This window comes from Paralichthys olivaceus, chromosome 14, assembly GCF_024713975.1.
Source record: "Paralichthys olivaceus isolate ysfri-2021 chromosome 14, ASM2471397v2, whole genome shotgun sequence".
NCBI classification, from domain to species: domain Eukaryota; kingdom Metazoa; phylum Chordata; class Actinopteri; order Pleuronectiformes; family Paralichthyidae; genus Paralichthys; species Paralichthys olivaceus.
The window spans coordinates 17,393,463-17,414,111 of NC_091106.1; the positions used below are offsets into that span (position 1 = coordinate 17,393,463).

Genomic DNA, 20,649 nt, shown 5'->3' on the forward strand with positions numbered 1-20,649 from the left:
ATCCTGCCAGTACAAACCTTCAGTTAGATTTCTGGAGACAGCCGGCTCGCTCCTGCAGCTCTTTTTACTGGCAAACCTGCAGGAAGTTAAAACCTGGATTGTCTCGACTGGCTTTCGATCTCTTTATAAAGAGGTAGAAAAACACAGAAAAGCGAAGAGACGTGCATGCTCCTCTTCTGGAGCCGCTGAGTTGTGTCAGCAGAGATGAAAGCTGACCTGTACTTGGCTGAGGCGTCAGGCGGCAAAACAATTTTAGCCTTGGATCGCTCTGCTTCCTTATTAATCAGAGTACTGGCCTCTACAATTTCCCCTTGTTGCTCGCTCTGTCAGGACTGGCTCAGGTCTCGACCATTGATCCCAACACGTGCATGATTGACTTTGCAGACTAACAACTGCAGCAACTACCACGTCCAACATATGACATCAGTAATGAAGTGTGACACCTACAACAGTGAATTTAGACCTGGTGCAACAGCAGGACACATCAGCATTAGGGAGACAGCTGGAGCAACTGGACAAATACCAGTATGCTCATGTGAGAGGAATGTGTCTTCATGCCATTTATTCCTGCTGTTGAAAATGTGTTTACAAGATAAATTAGTTGGAATTGAACTTGACACTAATAAGGGCCACATATATCTTTCACATCCAGAGGTTGGCAGAGGACATGCACACATTTTGTCTTGTGCAGGTGCAGCTGGGCTCTACTCGGCCTTGTAGCAGCGACAAAATAGAAAAGACTAATGAAACACAAAAAACAATTTTGTCAACTGCCCTCAGCAGAAGTGAGCTGGCAGTACACAGCACCCAGTTGGCATCAGTGATAACAGGCACAGAAAATGACTAATGTGGTGGTATGAAGGCATCTCTGCACCATCATCTATCCTCGTGCTGATGTTTTTTTTGTCAGTTCTGGCTTTGCTGGGCAGACGGCAGCAGAGAAAGACAGAGGACATGAAAAAGGAAGTGTAATGAACACGTTCTTCTTCTTTTGTACCTGAGATGGCGAGCAGCATTTTCCTGCGGGCTCCGAAGGTGGTGATGCCCAGTTCCTTCAGGTCCTGGTCAGTCAGAGTCAGGAATGTCTGGAGGTCAATCTGGAGGCAGCAAAAAGTCAATTTAATAAAACTATCCTGAGTACAAGTGCTGTGTTCTACGCATGACTACATAAACTTATTTTAACCTGAACATACCATTCTTCAATTCATAAAAAGAAAGAAAATTCACCAATTCCCGAATCTTGTTGGAAAAGAATTTAAGACATGATTAAGGGACTTTGTGAAATGTGGATCTAGCAGAACGTTTAATGTGGCTTTATAAGAGGTTAGGCTTTCATTTGGTTTGTCTTTCTATCAACCTATCGTTGCAGTTGAGATTATGATTTCATGATCTGCACTGTTTTATTCGAAGGGTATGAGGCTCGAATGAATTTAAGGGAACTGTAGAGTGCAATTCAAAACAATTTTGGAAAAAGCTTGTGCCCTTCTATAAAATTCTAACACCTGAAAAAGATGGTTCACATCCCACGCTACCTCTTGTTGCTGGAAGACGTCCGTGTACTTCCCCAGGCCGAGCTTGCTGAACAGCTCGGGCAGGTCGGAGCCTTTCAGGGACGAGTTCAGGCTGCAGCCGTTGCTGCCAGTTACAGAGGGGATGCAGTCCATGTAGTTGCTGCTGCTGAGGTAATGCTCTGCAGCTGTCCACAGCAGGATCCGAAAATGGAGGAAAAAACACAGATAATTTTGAAGGAACCAAAGAAGATTACACATTTGTCAGCTACCACAGATAAAACCAGCACAAGTTTAAACAAGCACAAGTATTTAGTGCAAAGTCACTGCTGTGTTTTGAATGAGTAAACAAATAACTGATAAAAGTTAGATGACAACATTTAACATGCTCCTACATCAGTGACAATTTGAGGAAGTTCCAACCGGAGGAGCTGGGGATCGAACCACAGACTTTTCACTTGGTGGACGACCTGCTCTACCTCCTGAGCCATAAATGTAAAAACCTCTTGTTAAACTCTGCTGCACTGCTGAGTGATCACAGCTTTTTGTCCTTGATGCTATAAAAACATTTGCTACACTGACCAGATTTGTTTTGCTTCCTCTTGGGACTGCCGACAGCGGAGGGGAACTCTGGGTGACCCGGCAGGCCGTTACCATTTCTGTCTCGCCAGTTGTCAGAGTCGCTGCCGTTCCCCACAATCTCCCGGCTGCTGGATCGCGACAAGGACAGTGGGGACCCCTGAGGAAGGCAACGCAAATATTAAAAAGGCCATTGTATCAATGTAATCTTTTACAAACATACACATCATGAGAATAACGCTGGAGAATGACAAACACAGATGGCCTGAAAGTCTGACCTCGAACGTGGTGCTCATGCTGGGCTTGTATGACACATGATTGGCTCTCCGCAGCTCCTTGATGGTCTCAGCTGGCATCGACTTAGAGAAGCCCAGACCACTCCAAGTATTAGTTGGGGTCCGCACCTCAGTCACAACAGGCTTCTTTAACATAGCTGTGTGAATATAGACATTAAGTGATGCACACCCCCACCAACAGAGAGACGATTATAAACATGATTTTCTGGGAAATATAAAAAAATCTTCCCCAAATGAAACAGATTATGATTTTTTAATTAGTTGAATGTTCTTGAGTTAGGTTCATTGGTATTTTGTGGTAATTTACGCACATTGAGGAATATTTCACGGTGTTGGTATCTTTGAAATCTTAACTACATTTTCAGATAATATTTAATGTGTTTGAACAATGTTGTTGTTGAAATGAAAGCAAGTAGAGATCTACTAGACTTCAATTTATAGTCCCAGTCTTCACCTTAACATTATGCATCAGTGAGGACACAAACTCACCTTTGGTTGCCAACAGCTTTTTCTGTTCATAGTCAAATGCCTGAAAATTCAGCAAACACAGTTTTATTCCTTTATTCCTCAGAAGCTGAGCATGGTGTGTGTGTGTTGGGTGCATGAGTACACTTGTACCTGCATGTTGGCAAAGGACGCCTGTGGTGCCAGTCGGATTCTCTCCCTCTCGTTCAGCTGTGCCGCTCTCTCAGCCGCCCGCTCGCTACCCGGCGCCCTCTTATCCGCTACGGGACTGTCTGACGAGCTGGACTCAGCGTCAGAGAGGAGACAGTCCGAACTGTTGGGATTAGAACAAAATAACAGTATTGTGAGAAGAGAAATCTTAACAAATGCACAGAGCCACCAGATGTTGTTTTCCTCCAAACTCATCTTCTCCTCGCATCGTCACTGACGCTTTAAATGTTTCCAGCTGGTTACTCTAATGCCAACAGTTCTACAAGACGTTCAAAGTTGTCAGAGCGCTGTGCAGTTCATACTAGATGACATCTTGTGATTGGGAGTGTTGCGGTCGTGGATCATACTACACGACTAAATGGACACACAATGAGATTGGTGACTGATGATCAGAGGCTGATGTGGCTTGAATCTGAGGTTTATGTTCCATAATTTGTTGGCAAGTGAAAAATTGGGGTAAAAATCATCCAGCTCAGACAGCAGCCAATAAACCCATAACTTCCACGTGGGACGAAATGTCCATTTGTATCACTTTTCAGTGTTATTTAATTCAGTCATTTATTTCCACTGTACAATTTACAGGCACAAAGAAATAGTGTGCACTCTCCACCAAAGGTAAGGTAGGCTTCTATCTATAGGCGTCTATCATTCATCCATCCATCCACAATTCCACATGCAAGTATAGCCAACTTTAAAAAGTGATTCTGTTTGATTGTACTGGATGTTTTTCCATCCCTGTGTTTCTGTGGTTACCCTAACTACATCCATGTCTGAAGGGATTAATAGAATATTCTGTTCCCAGAAGGGACGATAAACAGTAACCAGCTGTAAATGATCTCCTCATTCAAACGTACTGTAGATGGGAGTTCTTGGTGCCCTGCAGCAGCTCCACCGCCTGTCGCTTCCCTGATGACGTCTTACACGAAGCCAACATTTGTTTCAGCTCACTCCCATTGGCTGAGTGTGAGGGGCTCCTGGGCATGCCCACTTCCACAAAGGTGTCAGAGCCTGAAGCAAAACAAAGACAAGCACATTTGGTATCAACATTTCAACCAAGTGAAAACACAGATACAGATTTTACATCTGGCTCCTGCAGAAAATACACAGACATGCATAGCTGAAATGCTTATTGCATTATCTCATTTTTCAATTTGGGTCACTAAGTGTAAAGTAAAGTGTGTGTGAAGCCTGGTGGACATTAGTACAGTATGTGTGAACGCACTTAAGTGCGACAAGTCTCAGCTGGATCCAGCATTAATTAAAAACACAGCCGCTCTTTAATTACAGTGGTTTTCATCCGCTTCTCTACTTTCAGCCTGACAGGAACCTTCTTTGTGTAACGGGACGTGCCGTGTGTGTGAGTGCATGCATTTGTATAATCAAGAAAGTCTGAACGTGCATGGTGTTCAGTATAACATAAAATAATATGATGTCAGTCAATCTAATGAAGCTCTCTGGGGTTTAATGTTTGAACAATTCCACAGCGTTCACTCATTCTGCGACGAAGAGTCGGCTCAGACCGGGCGAGCCAGTCCAAACAAATCCTGGGACACAGAAGGAGGCAAGGAGTGGGAGAGGAAACCTCACCAGGACCCGCTGCAGTTGGGGGAGGACCGGCTCAGAAAACAGTGGGGGAAAAACGAGACGCGTGAGAGTGAAGGTTTGAGGGGAAAACCGCGAGTGTGAGACAGAGAGGAAATGAGGGCCTTTCTGAACCACTAGGAGACCAGCAGTTAATCTGTCTCCGTTCCAATACAGTAAAAGTAGTCAGAGGGAGTATGAGGTTAAGAGGACAGTGTAGACAAATAGGAATAAGTTCATTCGAGGCGTTTTCCTCAAAGTGGGTTTAAGGGTTGCATAAATCTCGAGTGGAAAAGTTTAAATTGTACATTTATGTTAAGTCAGCAAGGCCAAGGTGAAGCAGAGTCAAAAATGTTAACAGCTCAAAAATTGTCTGTCCAGTGTTTGAATAACACATAAATCAGAAAGATATCAAGTGACTCACAAGAGGGCGAGATTCCTGCTTTAAGTAGATTTATACAATGACCTCTTAGCCTCATAGAAAGTTTAGTTCACGATGGTTTCCTTAATAATAAATCCCCAAAGAAAGTTTCTTAAAATAAAGATTCAACTGTAGTAACAATAAATAGTTAAATATACTGGCTGTCCCTCAAATTCTACATGGAATGGACAACTTCCTTACAGCAGTAAGATATTTAAAAAATAAATATGTGAGGAAATTCTACAGAAAAGATTACACCTGTGGATTAGTCTCGTCTGTTACTATAAGTCTAACTATTGTGGAATAATAATCACAACTATATGATTTATTTATTATTTGTCTAAATGTCTTTAATTTGTATTTCTTTACTTATTAATTTTATTTTCTATTATTTGGGGTTTTGTTGTATGAAGAATATATACACACACTGACTGTCTCTGGATAAGTTAAAACAGTACAGATGACAGCCAACTTACAAAGTTTCACAGGAAAAGCTCATGTTTTTTGGATGGAAGGTGATTAGCACATAAGTTTGGAAATACAGGTGTTTTCACTCACCTTAATGTTCTGTAGAGCTGAATAAGCTGCGTGAATACATTCAAAACAGATGCGGACATGATTTTATCCAGACGACATTAAATGGCTGCATAGACTGACATATTTTACACGTTTTCAGTGTGTACAACCTGAACAGACATAAATCTGAAGTTGAGCCCTGTGAGCAGCATGAGCAGATGAATCACGCACCAACCCAGAATCTCCTCTTTATGAAGAGACATCACAACCGTACTCTATTTTTCTGAAATGCCCTCATACTTTTTATACTTTTATAGAATGATGCAAGATTTTGCAGCTAAATCTGACCTCTGGAAATTCATGCGAAAAACCGCATCCAGTGGTCACAAGGAGAGATTTCACAGTGTGCAGGCTAGCAGAGTTTACTCAAGAGGAATACCTTCATCCGGGCTTGACTTGCTTGACAGTGGTTCAGACGGATTGTGTCCGCTGGCCTCTTGGACAGAATCACATGGAGCTGGACTCAAAACTGTTTCAGCAAGTGACGCAGTCGCTATCCTCCCATAGACGGATCCAGGATGCTAAACAAACACATGCACAACACACGGCGGCAACATGTTAAATGTAAGTGTTTTAAGACCAAAATGAGTTAAATTGAAGTCCTGTGTCAAGTACAACAGATGCAGACTGCCAAAACCTTTTCTCCAAAAAAAAAAAAAAAACCCAAACAACAAATTTGAAAGCAGAACGGCCTCAAATTCAGATTGAATTTTAGACTTATTTTAGAGCTTTTAAGACCATACAGAAACCCTGAATGAACTAAAAGTAATTGCAGCATGTGCCGACCTTGACATGTCCATTGAGAGTGCAGGGGCCCTTGGTGCAGTCAGGGACCCCGTTGGGCTGCTTGTCTATGGGGGCCAGGCCAGGAGGAGGGGACGGCGTGCTCTGTGTGTAACCCTGCACGCCGGACAGCAGGATGCTGCTCAGGGTGGCCTGGGTGGCCGGGTGCAGCATCAGCGGAGACGAGAAGCCTGAAACAGAAGAACGTAGATTACATTTAATAAAGTCATTGGAGAAACACAAGGTCCGTCAGCTCCTGTGTGTTTATGCATTTATATATTTATCAATAGTCACAAAAATCTGTAGTTCCAGGAAAAGCCCAACAAATGACTTATAAAGTTCAACCACAAGTTGTATGTTTGTTTCTGTCTTTATGATGGACAATATAATGTCTCTACAATATCACACTGGTAAAAATAACCCCTCTAATTTGGAATGCACTTAAAATTAAAGGGTGCCAACAAAACCACACCAGGGCGACTAAGTGACAGAAATACTGTAGACGGACCTTGGGTGCTGGTGAGTGAACTGGGCCACAGGGAGGGGGGTGCGGGGGTGCTGGGGCTCGGGGTCTGCAGAGGGCTCATGGACGAGTTTAAGCTGTTGAGGACGGCGTTCGGTGCTGCCGAGTTGGTGAGGGAGTGGGCCGCCGCTGCACCCAGGAAACCTGAGGAGGAGAGAAAAGGAGCTGAATGGATCAGCGGTGGTCATGTCAGGAGCGTGGAGCCATTTTTCAAGCTAATCACACGTTACACTGAGGCCCTCAGAAAATAATCTACGGTCTTCAGGCTATTTAACTGGAATTCCCTCAAACTGCCATCAACCAGACAGTGAACGACGGGAAGGATTTCTTACATTTCTACAAGGTCATGGATGCAAAAGTACATATCTAGTGTGTCCTTATACCAAACAAAACCATGTTATTGAGAGCACCAACAATGTGGTGCTTGGTGTCTTTACCCAAACACGGCGTATGAAAACAGAAAGAAGCAGGTCTGTGGCTTTAACAAGGGGCTAGTTTGGCTCCAGGAATAATGCCATGGATTCTGCTGGCAGACGGGCCTGTAATCTGAGGAAGGGAAGCATGTAGCAATTACTAAAGGCCAGGATGTGGCCGTCCACAGCTTCACCCCCAGGCCCCTGGGTTTAAACTAGACAGCAAGAACCCAATTCTACTGTACTGGGACTTCATGGCACATTGTTCTTCATTTTGGGGACATGTGGGCATTTGTTTTATTAGATCGTCCCTTCTGAATTGGTGACGAGGTGGTGGAGCATGAGGACATCAAATAAAAGCTATTTGAAAAGAAAAATCAACAAAATCATGACATACATTCTCTGCAAAGATCAATGTGCTACATATTTCCAAAAATCTAAATCAAACATTTTTTTCATCAAGATCCAGTAAGTAAGTTCAGAGAAATTAACAAAAATGTAGAAAAACCCTGTTTTGCAATGTTAAAGAAAGAGATTAAACATTCCAGGATCCGTCCAATGATCCAAACCAACATTTAATTTTTTCATTCCTTCCATCGAATTTCGTGAAAATCCATCTGGTAGTTATTAATCCTGTATACTAACACACAAACAAACAAACATGGATGCAAACAAATCATGGATATCACTTAATGATCATAATCTTCCTCCTCTTTGGAATATGTAACTGAAGAAGTAATATAAATATATATTCGTTGTGGCAAGACTTTGAAATATGCTGCATTTCTTTAACTTTAAACAGATCTGTGATGCATCTATTGCCAGCAGCAGTGCTTGTAGCAATAAATCATTTTAATCTACCATCTGATTTCCTTTGATACATTACTCATGTCCTCAGTTCCATGTAGCATCTGCGGCCCAAATAACTGCAGAATCATAATAAGGGCTAAATATCTATTATAATACTAAACTTACTAAAATCGGTTAAAAGTCGCCCATGGAAATACTGAAAAAAAAATCTAGAAGTCTTCCAGGCTGAACTCTTTGCCTTCATGCTGAGGTCAGACAAACAAACTCCTACACTCTTCTTCATCCTGTGATTCATAAGCTCATGATTCATTCAAACTAGTGCAACTAAATTTGTATTGAGGTTATTTTCTGATGGTTGACTGATCAAAGATTTCCACATTTGGAACTCACTTATGGGCATCACGAGGTCCGATTTGCGGACAAACATCTCCGGTAAAGTCTGTATAGAAACGACGCTGTCATGGCTCACACGATGTGATTTATGTGAATGCTGAAAAAATATTTGTACCTAAATTCACACGCACTCAATTATTCGGAAAACACAGAGATAGGAGGCTTAAGGGACATCTGGCGCCGAGAGATCTTCAATGGATGTTGTTGCTAAGAGAGAAAATTATCTCGTACTGACACGACACAGATGTACTAGAGCATTCGTTCATCTGCAAAAGATATTTAAACTTTAATGGATTCTGTGCGAGAAACAAAAAGGTCTTATCTTTACTCTTCCCACGTGGAAAAAAAGCCTCTTAATAAGTTAGTCAGTGTCATTACCCAGATTGCTCAGCCCCAGGCCAGCTGAGGCCAGGATGTCCAGGCCGACGGGGCAGATGAGGGACGGGGACGGGCCGCTGCTGGTGGGGTTCAAGGCCACAGAGGGCGAGGAGCAGGACACCCCGTTGCTCTCCAGGCCCAAGAGGAATTTTCGGGCTTCGTACATGTTTACTGCGTTCCTCTCCACGCTCTTGACGATCACAGACTGAAAGAGACATTGAGGGAACAGGTGATGAGCAATGAAAAAAAAAAAATAGGCAGGTGGAGGAGAGAGTCAGAGGACGAAAGGAGAGAGGCAGGGGAGGAGGGAGGGAGGGAGGGATAGATAGGGTAGGGGGAATGCTGGCACCAGAGATAGGGAGTGAAAGGGAGGATGGGGAGGAGACAAACAAATGGGAGGAAGGAAGAGGGAATTAAGTGCAGATTAGAAGGATAAACATTGAAGCAGTGTGGGAGAGAGAAGGAGACATGGGAGCGAAGTTGGACCGAAAGCGTTTCTCAATCTTTTGAATAAAATACATATCAAGCTCACTGATACGACTGAAGAGAACGGGAAATAACACTATTTGCTCATATACTGTGAATATCAACAATCGAGTGGTAAAAACAGAAACGATTTAAAACGAAGGGAGAGAAATTGTTTTTTCATTTACCAGAAACCCTGCCCTTTATAATCATCAAATAAAAATAGACATGCGTATAAATCATGACCAGGTTCTTTGTGCCAGAGCTGAGCCTTAGGAAAAATGGATCCCAATCATGACCGGTCTCTCCGACACACATAAACGCAAACACACAATTTCACACATAAACACACTCCTTTACAGGTCTGCCAAAGTGCTGCGAGCACAGAGGCTACGGAATGTGTTTGGACGGGCCTTTTTGGATTACTGCTGTCACCTCGTTAAAATGTTAAAGTCAAGGGGTCTTAAGAGGATCTGGGCTGGGTCCCTGTTTACACTGGCACCTCCACACCACTCCCCACAGGCCTGTCTGGTTTGGGCATCGAGCCCTGGCTCAGGATGGGACGTGGGCACCTCTAGGAGAGAGTCAGGACGGGGCCAAGTGGTGAAACATGATTAGAAGTAATATTATGTGTGGTAGAGCAGCAGAGCAGAGTAACATCGGAGGTCGTCTTTGAATACGACACAGGTGCACCACATGTAAGCGTGTGCATATCCTCTTATAATATATAAAAACATGATTTACTGACGCAGGCTCAGTTTACTTGAAGGCCAATTTACGACATAATTGACTAAAAAAACACTCAAAATCAAGTCAGCCATTTCTTAGTTGGAAGAGCTGAGGCATAATAACAATATTTAGTTTTTCTGTCAGTCAGGAGAAGCACACTCGGCAGGCTGTGTGCACACTGTGATTCCCCATCAGGGCAAATCTGCCAAAACTATTCTCAGTGTTGGTGTGGCATGATTCCTCCCGGTGTAAGATTCCAGATTTTCCTTTTGAGTTTCATCAAGAGGTGATGAAATGTGACATGGCAATCTGTAATTTATTTCAGTGTCACAGCGTGACATTTGATGATGAGTAGTGATTCAACCGAACAGAGACTTATTTGTTTCATGGTTTTCTTTTTCTTTTTTTCAGCCTGAGAGTGTTGGAACAACTACGACAGCAGAGATGTATTTTTCTGTGTGAACAGTTAGGATGTTTTTCCTTCTCAACTTTAAGGTTTGGTAGAAATGAAACATTTTATTTATCTTGTAAATTGACTGTATTCATATTGTGCTTTTCCAATATTATCGACCACTCAATGCATTTTAAAGTACGAGTCACACACACATATTCATACAGCTCTTCTATGTGCAGCCCTCCTTTTTTCACACGCTGCACAGCCATCAGGGGCAATTTGGGATTCAGTATCTAGGAAAAGCAAACTGGTTAGTGGATGACCTGAGCCACAGCCGCCCACTCGTCTATTCTATAACCGAACATTAACAAATGTAAGTATCAGCTCCAAGAGCAAAATTGAAGGATGAGAAGTTGCAATTTGTTTTTTCTGCTGCAAATTGTTTTTAGTGCAATTGAAAATTCATACCAGGTATAATCCTGTATACATGTACTACATGGATATGTGAATAGCATACTAGCATTTGCTTTTAAAACACTTCAAGCACAGTTGAGGTTGATGAGTACGTCGTACTTGTGTTCATCTTTAATATATTTAAAATGCTCATCTAAAGATGAACACAGGAAAAAAGCTTAAGCTTATACCTCAATTTCAGACACAACTAGATGACGGCAGGGAATCACCATTTTAACAACAATGCATCCTCAGGGGAACAGGATCGCCTGCACCAAACTACATGACACCTAATCCAGCAGGTTGAGACATTTCGCTCACACTTGGACCTCATGTTGGCCCCAGAGGAATCTCAAGGGGAACACCAAAGTCATTGGGAACCATCCACTGGGCACCAGGAACCAGTGTGCAAAATTATTTAATCACAATCAAAAACAAAAGTTGAAATATTTTAGTCAATATCTGAACATTTAACAATTCCCTGAAACTTAGTGAGCGGTGTGAGTGTATAGGCCTGGTCTCTTACCTTACTGGGCTGTTTTGGCTTTGGTTTGATACTGATGAAGACATCCAGCTGCTCCATAAGTGCTGTGATACACTGAGGCTCCACCTCAATGTCCTCTTTGATGTCAAACATTAATACCAGAGGCAAGCAGCCCTGCGGAGCAAACAAAGATCAGATGCATCAACAAAAAGTCTTGTTTTCTTTGTCGGGAGCAGACTTTAATGTATCTCTGTTCCTATATTCGGCCATTTCTCACAACAGCAGTAAAGTCTTCTTTATAGTTTACCATTGTGGACCTACATGTTCGCCATACACCAATAAATACAAGATTCACTGCTGGATCCATCCCACATTGGGTTCGGGAAATTCCGCCAAGAGCAATCTGTTTTGCATGATCACCACCGCAAGTGCCACAGACATCTATATTTTGCGCCGAGAGCTGGACAGCGCTCCTATTGTGAGTGGGTGTAATTAGCAGCAGAGTATAGGAGCAGGGTGGCTGTGACAGGGCCTGGGATTGGAGCTGTAATCTACAGTCTGGCTGAAAGAGGCCAAATCACACAGTGCAGACCTGCGGGCAGGACAGCTTTTACTTCATAGTGACTCCCCGACTCCTCTTTAAACTTCTATTTCAATGGACACTCCAATCCCCTGCTTTCTGTGCTTCTTCTCTTCTTCAACTCTTCTCTCTTAAATCTGTTCACTCCCACTCAGACAGACAGTGAGAGGATCCTACTTGTGTGTCCTGTTTCCAGAGCAGGAGAGAGTCCTGTTTAGTCACTGCAGCAACTTTGGCATTTGCTAAATGTCTTCAGAGCCAAATGGGAGACCGCAGACAAAGAGAAGGCAGCTCTGGCAGAATTATTGCTCCACATTACGGATCTCCAAACAGAGCCAAAGCTGTTTATGGCCGAGTTGTCTCATACACACCAGCTCAGCAGAAGCTTCAAGCCAACAGTAATTAAGCAGCCATCACTTTTGGACATTTTTGAAGCAGATTTCTGATTATGTTCTCAAGTCATTCAGATAAGAGTAGCCTCAGCGGTCACCGGCAACAAGACAAGAATGACCACATAACATTTCAGCTGTTTAAATGTGAGGCGCTTCCTGCCGCTCCAAAACACTAATGCTAACGTGCTGACTTCTGAATTACTGGCAGGGATGAAATTCCAGTTGGCCAAGTCCACTGTCAAGCCAAACCATTACACCAATAAGGGTAATCTTCATACACACGGGACATTAAGAATGCAGGGAATCTGATGCAAATGTGCGTGACCTCCTCACATGCAGGTATGTGGTAGCAATAAATCACACAGACCGACTTTGAGGTGGCTACAGATTATTGATGAACTGACAAGAACATTTCGGCAGTTTTGAGCAGAGCCAAGAGAACCGCTTCAAAACCCTCGAAGGCATCCACGTTCTTGAACCCCATCTCAAACCCCAGGCATCGCTCACACATACCATGATGACGTTCGTGAAACAATGACATCCATTACAGCAACCACACTGCATGTGGAGTCTGTGCATGTGAAGAATATATTGCCGTTGCCACCCTTTAACCACATAAACAATGCTTAGCAGTTTTGAGTTATTGTTCTCAACCAGCAGACGCCAATAAACAAAACACAAAGTTACCCACCATGAGGTACTGCCGTGCCAGGCAGACCGACTCAATCGTGCCCTGGATGTAGACGGTGGATTTCTTCTGGGGGCTGTTGGGGTCAGGGAAGTGGATCTGGGCGCCCGTCCTCTGGGTGATATGCTTGATGTTGCTGCCGTTGCGGCCCTTCATGAAGAGGTGGTGCTGCGGCGCGATATCCAGGTGGGTGGTGACCGAGATGGTGCTCGCCAGGCTGCCAGCCAGGTGCTCTAACAACAGAGCTGTACCCCTCTGGAGAAACAAGGACGACTGGTTTCAATGAGACAAATCATTGAAATAACATAGAAATAGATCATGTGATTTTCTTTTTGTTTATGGACAGAGGGTGTTAATCCCTTGACTTCATTATTATTCCACCCAGTTAATTTCTCTGTCTTAAAACCTGACTGCAGAGGGTCTACAAAAAATAGAAGTGTAGTGTTTTGCTTGTCTGTTAGATAGCATGATTATGCAAAAGCTACTATACGGTTTGCCGTTTTATTTCAAACTGAATTTATTCCATCTAAGGCTGTGTGGCAGAGACACATGCACACGAACGCTCATGTGCAACAGACTATGAAAGTGCAGCACGTAGCTATACAATGCAGTAACAGAGCAAAACACCAAGTTAGACATATTAGAATATGGTGGGTCTCCACAGTCTGGATAATTAATGGTAAACAACCTGCTCTGACATGGTGAGATATGGCATTAGCCTCGTGGTGGTATATGCTCTCAGACTTTTTCGTTTTCATTATGAATTCATCTGATCTGCAAATCCTTTTCTGAATGAACTGTTTGGTCTAAAACAGCTCAGAAAATAGTTGATGACTTTAGCATTTCCCTGCGGCCTGATGGGATATCTTCAAATTACTTGTTTTGCTCAACCAACAGTCTAAGACCCCAAGAGCTTCAATTTACTACGATTAAAAACAAAGAAATGCAAATAATCCTCACGAGAGCCAGATAGTGTTTGGTTCTTGTTTGATGAATAATTTGTTCTGTTAATTGTTTGTTTCAGTTAATCTCAGTCATGTTAAGGATAAATAAACACCTCTATTCAGCACCAATCCCAAATTACACTTTGTATGAGTAGTTTACTGAAAATCTTGATAGACTTGATTTCTATCAAGAATTTCAAACAAAACGAATGAAATCACTTAAAGACGCAACAAATAGTTAATTTCTTCCAAAAATAGCTTTAAAATATTAAGTGTGGAACAAAATCCATTAATATCAGTAAACAATGAGAGATGTTGAACCATGTCGCCTGTTTCCCAAAGTCAAACAAGCAACAGTATTTTCTATATAACTGATGGAAACTATTATTTTTATTAGTGTATTTTCCACAGCGTCTGCTGCCCAGTTGAATAGTTGAATTCCTCACTGTCTCTGCTGTGCTTCTGCAAGCCATCACTTGGCCCAGTAAAGTCAGTCATTTCCAGTGAGCTAGAGGAATCTACACACTGCGGCCAGCGTAACACAACAATCTGTGGCGGTTTTGGCAACTTGATGCTGTTCCAAGGGTCTCACACTACCACATAACATTGCACACATATTCCTCCAGGCTTCATCTGGCACACTTTCAAATCTCTGACCCCTCGGACCTACCACACATTCAGAGGCTGCGCTGCATCATACACATTTATGCATTTGCAGTGCACAGAACACAGGAATGTGTACTTAGGCACACGGGTCTGCAAATGCAGTTGCTGGCCAAATGAGAGGAGGCCTAGATGTGGACAGGATAGTTGGTGAGTAAGATTTCTTGGCAGAGATAATGGGAGGACACTTTGGCACCTTTGACACAGCTCTGGACTTTCATAGTTAAGATGCACAGCATGTTCATGAAGCTGTAGAAGGGAAACAGTGAGAAAGTCAAAGACCAATTTTCAAACAGAAATGTAACTAAGGGGAGATGTTTGAACTTGCTGGTGCAGTAGTGAGCCGAGATAAAAGAGCCATGCAGAGCAGTGTCCAGTTCAAGCTACCAAACATCTCTCAACACTCTCAGGCCCCTGTGGTTCTGATGGGTAATGAGGCAGTTCATATGAGAAAAGTGAGGAACGCCGACAGGGCTGGTGGGCCGCGACGCGGTGAGACTCTGGAAACCTTTTCTGGTTCTGTGGCTCGCCGTGTAAACGGGAGGAGAGCGAGGGTGCGAAGGCAAATATTGATCTAATCTAAAATGACTGACACAGAGAGAGCGAGCACAGGTTCAGGGTTCAGTTATTCAAGCATCTGTAACACTGTGATCATCACTCTGACTCAAAAGGGGGGATCTGCACAGGTATAAGGAAACAGAAAGTCTACACTGAAATGAATTGGTGCTATGTGGCTGAGCAGGTCAATTTGTACTGTTAGTGCTAAGTTAGACGACTGTGGCTTAGAGGGTAGAGCGGATCATCCACCAACTAGAAGTCTGCGGTTCGATCTGCTGCTCCAGTCCGCATGCCGAAGTGTCCTCAGGGCAAGACAGTGAACCTCAAATTGCCCCAAACGACTGTGCCGACAGTGTTTGAATGACGCGTGAAAGGAAAAATGTGCTGCATATAGAAGCATTGTATGAGTTTGTGTGTGAACGAGTGAATCTAACTTGTAGTTAAAAACACTTTGAGTGGTCTTGACTAGAAAAGTGCTATATAAATACAGCCCATATGCCATTTACTTGGATGGAATGTACCGGACTGACTGGAATTTACATTTAGCACTGAAACAACTAGAATAGCACTCAGTGGAGCGCCAACCTCCGCCAAGGCCCAACAGTCCACTTAAGTAAGGGAATGATATTTAAATTTACTCATCACCTTGACCGCGTTGGCGTTATTCTGCGAGCCCCGAACCACGCCCGTGGCCCTGTAGAGACGCGTCGGGGGCTTGAAGGAGACTGTGAGGTTATAGGTCTGCGAGATGTGCTGCACGGTGGGGGAGCTGGGGTCGGACTGCATGATGGCGGGAAGCTCGAATGACAACACGAGAGGGAGCAGCTCCTGGAGGGACAGAGGAGGAGAGGAGAGAGGGAGGACGAATGAAAGAAAGAAAGAAAGAGTGAGAGAAAATGTATCATATTTCTACGTGAAGGTGTAAATAAACATCTGGAATCGTGCAGAAATTTGACCTTAGAAAACATTATGATTCTGCAAAAGGGAAATAAAACACAAAGAAATACAGTCTTGTATCATACTGTGTCATCGTTCTGAGACTATTGTGACATCAAGTGAAAACACAGAATAAAAGAATGATTTCTTCAAATGGTGCAAACGTATGTGAATTGATGCGCAACCCCTCCTTCGGCAGAAGGTGGCATCTAAGTCTGCAGTAATATAGACTGTGGTGGGATCATTGGGGACATTCATTTAAATATTATGGCGACCTAGTCATTCAAACTATGTCTTTTAAAATTCTGCAAAACATCAGCGATGTGCTCTGTTCATTCTCATACATTAATTCCAAGAGTGTGATTCAAACCACAGGCGCAGCTACAGACATTAGCTCTCGTCCTTTGCATCAGAGCAGTCGCTCAAACAAAATAGATGCAGACAGGAAGGGCTGGCTTTGTGTATACACATACTTATGTATGCATGGGAGAGGAGTCACACAGGCACACACCCATACACAGACAGTCTGAAGGGAATGTACACGTACACACTAACAAAGGACACAGGCTCACGTGCACACATACACAGAGCACTCGCGCATGCACACACAGAGCGCTATCCAAACACTGACTCTTGGGCAGAGCGCCACTATGGTTTTGGCTGCCAGTGAAGGGCAAGCAGCATGAATTGCTCTGACCAAAGAAATGCATCCCTGATCAGTCCCATATGCGCTTGGCCTTACATTTATATCACGTTTCAGCACTCGCTCTCAGAGGGCTTGAGAAATGTAGGTCAGCACTGAGGGAAATGCAGGAGAGGACAGGCTGAACAGCAGGAGTCAGGAGCTGAATGAAGAATGGACTGATTTTTCTGGGGGAGCTGACCTCAGCTTTTTTATTTTTTACCTGGAAGATATGAGTTTCAGATGTATTCAGTCTGAGAACGCCATTAAAGGCCTCAGTTCTCCTGACATGAGGGCGAGAGATGAAGAAAAACAAGAATATCTCCAAGGTACAGCAACTGGCCAGAGCTTTCATCACCTGCCCGTCAGCTCCACCTCCACGAAATCCCCCTGGAGATTCCGTCACCTCAACAACCAACTCATTACAGAGTCAAACAGAGCTACACCCAAAAAGACCTCAGAAATACAGTCGATCTTAAATGTCCACAACGGTGTATCTGAAAGTTAAAAGGGACATTATTGCTAGTTCAGCTCAGGAAGGAAGGCACAACACAGCCACTTCTGGTTTCAAGAGAGAGAACGGAGGATGTGGTTTTAAAGGCCACCCAGGACCAAACACACAGATCTGTATTATGTTATGCAATGGTAAACCTCGGCTGTGGGGGTGGGGTAGTGGTGATGGGGGGAAGAAACTGCAATAAACCCTGACTTCTGTCTTTTAAAGTGTGGTGCCACAATCAAGATTAATTTTTGAGAAACACTCTGATCAATAATCCTTTCTTTGTGTATCTGTCTGTTTAAATTGAAGGTGGGATTAGGAGGGGGGAGATTAACTTTGAATGAAAATGAGAAATTGGGATCGTTAGCTGCTGTCAATTACATTTGATTCTTTACATTTTCCAACTGACAGGTACACGGACTATAAAGTGAAAGACAGGTTCTCGTGTGACACGGGATATGCCGACTGCAGCTGGCTCTCTCGGGTCTGAGTGTCTGCGTGGACGGTAAAAACTTTATGGAAAACTGTTTGGAGCCAGGAAAAGCAGAACTGGTAGAGACACAAGAAATGATATTTGTTAAATTTGGTGTTCATTAATAAAATATGCAGATTAGATTTATATGCTGACCAATTACTGTGCATCAAATGTATTTGAGCAGAGCTGCTTTCTACAGTAACAAAGTGGAAAGATCATTCTCTGCATTTGAGGAAATTGCCTCCAGGTTTAGTGGTAAAGCTAATAAAAGATTAAATAAACACGTGGAAGGACTGCCTAGTTGTGACTTTTGAATGTTTTATGGATCAGCATACAAGGTAATTGAGGATCATGGAATGAGGCGAGTATCAAGGTCTGGTTCCTTTAAAAGACGCCAAGTTGACAGAGGAGGAAACCTGTCTTTAGATCCACCCCGCTCATTCGCTGACTCTGTGTTCTTTGGAGGGCTGAACAATCTTTGTGGTTCTCTACAGCTTATATTATAAACCTCTTTATACAAGGCTGATACATTAAGGTTTGATTCTTCTTTTTTTCCCCATTCATAGCAAAAAAAGAGAGAGAAAAAAAGGTGATGAACTGGGTTGTGGCCCCTGCTTATGAAAACTACCATTAAACATGGAGAGGGAAGGGTACGCATACATGCTGACATACTCCAATACACACCGCACACATATCCAGTATGACCTTCTCCACCCACCCCCCTCTCCCTCCTCATCACACACACTTTACACAGTCAGCCTCACATGCACGCACGGTTTGGTCAGTCCACAGTAGAGGAACGTTAACAGTGCACGTGAGCATTCAGACCCTCTGCCCACAGAGCTGAGGCTGGAAGTCGAGCTTCCAGTCAGAATGAAACTCGAGAGGGAGATGAGGCTTGGACGCAGGCCGGAGATTGGCCTGTGAAAAGGCCTGTATTTTACAATTGATCTAGAGCAGTGGTCTGGGAATAATTTAGGAATAGTGCTTGTGGCTTAGAGGAAGTGCTGAAACCGTCCCTGTAGTGCACGGTTATCTACTATAAAACTGGCGCTCTTCCATTCCTATGATTCGATAGGGAACTTGGCTGTGTTGAGTCTGGTACTTTGCTTGAGGAAGTATCTGTTTTGAGGGAAGCTACTGAGCCAATCAGTTAACTTCAACAGAATCCCTCCATCTCTGCGGATTGTTTTATTAATCCATGCACTAATAAAACAAATAATAATAATAATCTATATTCCCTGAATGAGAGATTAATCCTACAGCCTCTCTGCACATTGGAGAACATTGTGATTTTGCACGTCAAATTCAAAGAAATCATTTGGAACAATTCTAAAATGTCGAAATAGGACTAGACCAATGTTGCATATTTTGTTGACTTCTGTTCTTGCATTATCCAAAATGTTTCCAGCAATATTCAAACCCAGAGAAATCCCCAATTTTATTCATGGACATTTCGCATCGGTCGCCTTTTATTGCATCACCTGTGGCTTTGTCTGTCTCTGCTGTAACTCCCAGGGCAAACAACATGTGACCAAAGAAAAACACTGTGTGCCTGTCTGCTGTCTTTTCCATCCTCTGCTTGTATTGGTTCCTCCTAATGGATCACAATTATCCGTTGCCATTTGGTGAAGACAACAACTCCCATGATCCCACGCAGATTCTCGACTTCATCAAACTAGGTCTTTTTTTTTATTGTTCTGATTGAGAAACCTCTAGTGTCTGAAGTTTCATATTGTACCTTTCAGTCTGACTGAACTCAGACAAAGGACACTGGTGTATTAACCTCGACCTGTCCTACATAGAACAATAATCTGTAAAACTAATCCACATGCCTGCTCTGAAGCTCAGCAGGGTTGTGATGTGTAGCCGCAGACGTATATCTGGCAATAACAGGCCTGTTATGAGCACAGTGAGGACCATGCTGCAGGAGTGGTTTGAAAAGTTTTTATATGGATGTTTTGATATTTTCTTCTCTTGGACTGCTATCGCCCTGTTGAATGAAGGTCAAAACTACAAACTTACAAGCCTGCAGGGCAGGAAATGAATGATACTCAAAACTTTAGACTTCAGGACCAACGTGGCCGACTTCCAACTTACCCTTATTTTCATTCGAGCCGCCTCCACTCCTCCTGGCTGTCCTGCGATGGACACCTGTTCACAATAAAAAGCAACAAATGTAAATCCGTTAGCCAGTTCGCCCGGCTCACATGACTGCATATACTTGCGCTCGATTTCAGTGTTAAGAGGAAAATCTGGGACAAACAACAGGCAAAGGTTTCCTGTCAACTTAAACTTAATGTTTTATATTCGTGAACCACATCACTAATACCGTGACTCTAACATCATGATCAGTAAATGACCTTCACAATTTAAGTGATCTTCTCTTGAAGAAAACCACCAAGATGAGAGGGTCAAAAAAACAGGATTACATAGAGTCTTGCCAGATTTGTCCTCCCTTTTTCTTTCTCCTCTCTCATAGGGATCCGTTTATCCGTTTATCGACGTGGAACAAACCAAAAGCTGCTCCAGTGTTTCTGCTCCTGGTTAAATCAAAACCTGCTTTTGAGGAGCCCTTGTTGAAAAAGAAATGAAACTGAGAACAGGAGCTTTTGCTCTTAGTGGGTTCGCCAATGTAAACTATACATCGCTATTATTTATTTTTCTTTATATTGCGGATGCTAAGAACAAAGGTAAGATCATTATTTACAATGTTTGTATTTTAATATTTGTGGTTTAGTTAAATCATGCTGTCTTTCTGGTGTGTTTCA

The 20,649-nt window shown here is 43.1% G+C and overlaps 1 protein-coding gene across 1 annotated transcript in view; it reads right to left on the reverse strand.

The window, feature by feature from the left end:
* The window catches only part of LOC109636371 (protein bicaudal C homolog 1), a 56,244-nt gene that overhangs the window by 3,453 nt on the left and 32,142 nt on the right, over positions 1 to 20,649 (reverse strand). The window contains exons 6-20 of the mRNA XM_020098026.2: positions 19,979 to 20,032; positions 15,932 to 16,114; positions 13,125 to 13,376; positions 11,504 to 11,635; positions 8,937 to 9,141; positions 6,928 to 7,086; positions 6,423 to 6,610; positions 6,016 to 6,157; positions 3,913 to 4,066; positions 3,002 to 3,161; positions 2,873 to 2,912; positions 2,366 to 2,520; positions 2,091 to 2,247; positions 1,533 to 1,696; positions 998 to 1,097 (exon numbers count right to left, since the gene is read on the reverse strand). Coding sequence (XP_019953585.1) covers positions 998 to 1,097; positions 1,533 to 1,696; positions 2,091 to 2,247; positions 2,366 to 2,520; positions 2,873 to 2,912; positions 3,002 to 3,161; positions 3,913 to 4,066; positions 6,016 to 6,157; positions 6,423 to 6,610; positions 6,928 to 7,086; positions 8,937 to 9,141; positions 11,504 to 11,635; positions 13,125 to 13,376; positions 15,932 to 16,114; positions 19,979 to 20,032 — 2,245 coding nt within the window. The remainder of the gene's footprint in view (positions 1 to 997; positions 1,098 to 1,532; positions 1,697 to 2,090; positions 2,248 to 2,365; positions 2,521 to 2,872; positions 2,913 to 3,001; positions 3,162 to 3,912; positions 4,067 to 6,015; positions 6,158 to 6,422; positions 6,611 to 6,927; positions 7,087 to 8,936; positions 9,142 to 11,503; positions 11,636 to 13,124; positions 13,377 to 15,931; positions 16,115 to 19,978; positions 20,033 to 20,649) is intronic.